We start from the raw sequence: 4,560 nt of genomic DNA, 5'->3' as shown, positions 1-4,560 counted from the left end.
ACCAGATCTCATTGAAGAGTTAACTTTTGGATTTATGAAGATAAGGGTTATGTCTCTGAGAAGTTGGTAGCTTGGTTGCATGAGAAAGGCCGGAACCTTATAACTAAAATCAGGAAACATATGAAACCAAAAGAGCTGAAGGCCTTTGATAAAATGCTGTTGAGGAAACTGGCAGTAATAGAAAGCGTAAATGATCGTTGAATAATATTTTGCAGATCGAACATACTATACACCGTGCACCATTTAACTTTGCTGTAAACCTGATGGCAGGATTGATTGCCTATGCACGGCAGACCAGAAAGCCACATATTGATGTTTCAGTACTAACAGAAGGTGTACCAATGACTTTCTGAGCGTCTAACTCACGTTTCTTAGTGTGCATTTCTATAAGAGGCTTACTCTGAACCGGAATTGAAGAAGATACTGTTCCCATAGTAACCAAGCGCCCTGAATAGTAACTATTTTCAAATGTGGTCCCAATAAATCTTTCGGCACAGAGCAAAACCAGCTTAACAATGGGTATCGCAAACAGAAGTAAGAGACTAAAGAAAGGTAATATTTCAAAGTTTAATCAATGAAAACTTGGAAAGTAATCACACCAACAATAGTAGTAATATTAGAGAAAGTTTTAAGCTGATCAGTGCAGATCAGCTACGGAAAGATCTTTTAAAAAAGCCTATTCAGACCATCTAACGCCGCTACCCGATAGGCTTCAGCCATGGTTGGGTAGTTGAAGGTAGTATTCAGAAAGTACCGCAGAGAATTTGCTTTACCATCCTGCCTCATCACAGCCTGACCGATATGAATAATCTCCGAAGCTTGGTCGCCAAAACAATGGATACCAAGAACCTCAAGAGTATCGCAATGAAAAAGTATCTTCAACATCCCTACCACCTCACCCGTGATTTGGGCCCTAGCCAGCCTAGAGAAGAACGCCTTACCTACTTCATATGGAACAGCCTCTGCAGTTAACTCTTCTTCTGTGCGACCAAGAGAGCTGATTTCTGGAATCGTATAGATACCCGTAGGTACTTCATTAATAAAATGCCAGTCTTCACTGTTACAAAGGTGTGCAGCAGCAGAACGTCCTTGGTCATAAGCCGCGCTGGCAAGACTCGGCCAGCCAATAACATCACCGCCGGCATAGATATGGGGAATTGCCGTCTGGTAGTGCTCATTGATACTCAGCTGACCACGGCCATCAGGCTTCAAACCAATCATTTCAAGACCAATTGCCTGAGTATTGCCAGCACGACCATTGGCCCAGAGCAACATATCCGCCTTCAGTTTTTTACCTGATTTCAGGTGCATTACAACACCATCATCAATGGTTTCCAGCTTCTGAAACTCTTCATTATGACGAATAATGACATTCATCTTACGCAGCTGATAGCCGAGCGCATCGGAGATCTCCTTATCAAGAAAAGACAACAGGCGCTCCCTAGTATCAATCAGATCGACCAGTACCCCAAGACCAGAAAAAATAGAGGCATATTCAGAACCTATAACCCCCGCTCCATAGATAATCATCCGTTTGGGAGTGGACGACAGACCAAGAATGGTATCGCTATCAAAAACTCTTGGGTGATGGAAATCCACACCTAGTGGATGATAAGGGCGTGCCCCTGTAGCAATCAGCAAATTGGAACCAAAAAGACGCTCAGTATTTCCACTTGGCTCTGTCACTTCCAACGTGTGCTCGTCGATGAAGGCCCCTCGGCCAAAGTAAAGGTCAATACGATTGCAGGCATAGTACATGGTTCTAGACTGCACCTGCTTCTGTATCACAGACTCAGCCCTTTCCAGTACCTTTGGAAAGCTGAACCAGCGTGGATCACCGATCTCACGAAACATGGAATTGGTATTGAAATCCATGATCTGTTTGACAGAATGACGTAGGGCTTTCGACGGAATAGTACCTAAATGAGTACAGCTTCCGCCCACAAAGTTAAATTGCTCGACGACAGCAACCTTTTTACCCAGTTTTACGGCATTCATAGCCGCGCCTTCACCCGCAGGACCAGAGCCAAGGATGACCAAATCGTATTTACTGACACCCATCTATTCGATTCCCACGGTTCAATAACAACGTGATGTTCGACTTTTCCAAGAGCCCTAAAAATTGAAGCTTCTCGAGTTACCAAGGTCTATAAGATTATCACTGTACTTTAGTGCAATGGCAACATGTACTAATTAACGTGGGCTTGACAAGATAATCCCTTGTGCTACATAAGTTTAAGCCTTTTTGTACATATTCATGTTACAGAAAAATAGTGATTTGAGTACTTTATTGGCTGGCAAAGGCTACGAAGGAGCCATTTCGCACTTTTCATCAAACATCGCAATACCGAGAGCCATTAAAATCCAAGTACTGTAGCCAAAAGTGGAGCGTCGCACTAATGTTCATTACACATGTATTGACGTATAAAGTAGTTGCCACTCCCGGCATTTGCAGATTTGACCATTTGTACAGACTGCCTGTAAGCCTAGGAATTCATATGGTGTTCGACTTTTTTTAGCCCATGAATGTACAACATCACTTACTTACCAAGGACTACAGCGTAAATAACGTGAGTTCGAAGAGATAATCCTTTACGCGCACAGGCTTCAGCCTTTTTGTCCATATTCATGTTACAGGAAAAGAGTTATTTGAGTACTTTATTGGCTGGCAAAGGCCAAAATTAGTCATTTGGCACTTTTCAAAACACACAACCAACCACAACCTTAAAATACAAGGGCTGTAGCAAAAATTGAAGCGTTGAACTCACGTTAAATACACGTACGCTTGCGCAACATAATTATGCTTAAGTCTGACGTCTACCAACGTGTACGTTTGCCGTTATTCTCGGTTGTCCAGAGTATAGTCATATGGCCGTATTGGCTGAAGCAATTGAAAATCAATGGTGTTCTACTTTTCAGTAAAGTAAGAAAAGTAGAACATCGCGTAACAGTTTCAATAAATAGCTCGACTTCGAACATCACCCAGAATTACGCTATTACGACTCTAGCAATGCGTATTCGTTTGTCTGGCTGAAACCAAACACACTCTCTATTCCTGAAGATTACGCTACGTTAGTTACGCCCATCTTCATGGATAACTGATTACCAAAAGTTTCACACTTTTTCCCCAGTATCCGCTGCCGTTGCATCATAAAACAAGTCATCATTCATTTCTGCCAGAGAGTCTGTCTTATCGCCACCGGCACAAATCACACAGCTGTCTTTTAAACCAAGACTGCTAAGCCCTCCGCAGGTACCTTTTATTGGCTTGTTGGCAAAAACTACACCAACCACCATGATAGCGATGAGTACTAGAAATGTGCAAAACGTAATCAGCATAATAGTCATGGCTGATTCCTCCGTTGTTTACCATAAAAATACCGATACCTGATACTTTACCATTTATCAGTCTTGGGAATATCGGTATTTCCCGCTCATAACTATTCAACCAGATAAGGCTTGAATGCATCACTGGTCATTGTTTCAAGTCCTTCATCCGTATAATATGCAAAACGGGCGGCAATACCCAATCTATTCGCCAGCTCAAACCCTTTTTCATCACCCAACACCATAAACATGGTCGCCAGAGCATCGGCCCTAGCCGAGGTATCGGCAATCACCGCTACTTCCGCCACCAGCTGGGCTTCCGGCCAACCAGTTACCGGATTAATCGTGTGGGAGTAGCGCTTTCCATCTACCTCAAAAAAATTCAGGTAATCACCTGAGGTGGCCATAGCCTTATCCAATGGCTCAACCAGCGCCGAAATCCCATTTTTACCCATTCCAGGGCCTATTACCGCCAGTCGCCATCGCTGTCCATTGGGTTTGACGCCATTAACAGCAACTTCACCACCAACCTCTACAATAAAATCTTCAATTCCCTGAGACATCAGGGCGTCTGCAGCCTGATCAACGCCATAACCTTTAGCAATGGAACTCAGGTCAACAAACAGATCCTTTTCACGGGTCAGAGTTGAATCAGCAGAGTTAGCTTTCAGGTTCTGATAACCAACCTTGGTTCTGGCTTCATTAATATCCATTTCATTAGGAATATGGTCTGGATACTGACTCTCAATCCATTTTACAAATTCATTGCCATTGGCCAGTACGTTAGTATAATCACCCTCATGACTCTCATTCACTGCAGCCCACTGAGCTGGGCCAAACCCCCAGAGATTCACCAGAGGTCCTACAGTAATGTCGTAGGCTCCATCAGACAGCTCTGAAATAGCCTGCGCCTCAAGTACCAGCTGCACGATATCTTGGGATATCTTGAATGGCTGGCCCACAGGAGCTCGATTAAACTGCATCAGTTCAGAGTCAGCTTTATAGGTCGACATCCTTTGGTCTACGTCGGTCAGTACTTTATGCACAACTGTGGAAACATCTTGTACAGGGTGGCTGAGCAGATTAGCTACATAACTGACGTTATAAGTAGTTCCCATGATCTGGCCATGAAAGGTATAGATCTTGGGCTTGATACTCAACACAAGAAAAATCACCACCAGAAGAACAATGACAAGTAGTAGTGATCGCTTTATAGGTCTGGCAAGCAAGTTA

General features: G+C 43.5%; 1 protein-coding gene across 1 annotated transcript; it reads right to left on the bottom strand.

Annotated features, from left to right (window-relative positions):
- Positions 1 to 3,440: 3,440 nt before the first annotated feature.
- LOC311329261 (FAD:protein FMN transferase-like) lies at positions 3,441 to 4,340 on the bottom strand (the record flags this gene model as incomplete). The annotated part of the gene is made up of 1 exon (XM_084463131.1): positions 3,441 to 4,340. The coding sequence occupies one exon, from the start codon at positions 4,338 to 4,340 to the stop codon at positions 3,441 to 3,443; it is 900 nt and encodes a 299-aa protein (XP_084319257.1).
- Between the last annotated feature and the right edge of the window lie 220 nt (positions 4,341 to 4,560).

The sequence above is a fragment of the Borostomias antarcticus genome (assembly GCF_949987555.1).
Source record: "Borostomias antarcticus genome assembly, contig: scaffold_221, whole genome shotgun sequence".
Classification (NCBI taxonomy): Eukaryota; Metazoa; Chordata; class Actinopteri; order Stomiiformes; family Stomiidae; genus Borostomias; species Borostomias antarcticus.
The sequence above is the reverse complement of the archived record's forward strand: the minus strand, read 5'-3'. Positions and strand labels throughout refer to the sequence as shown.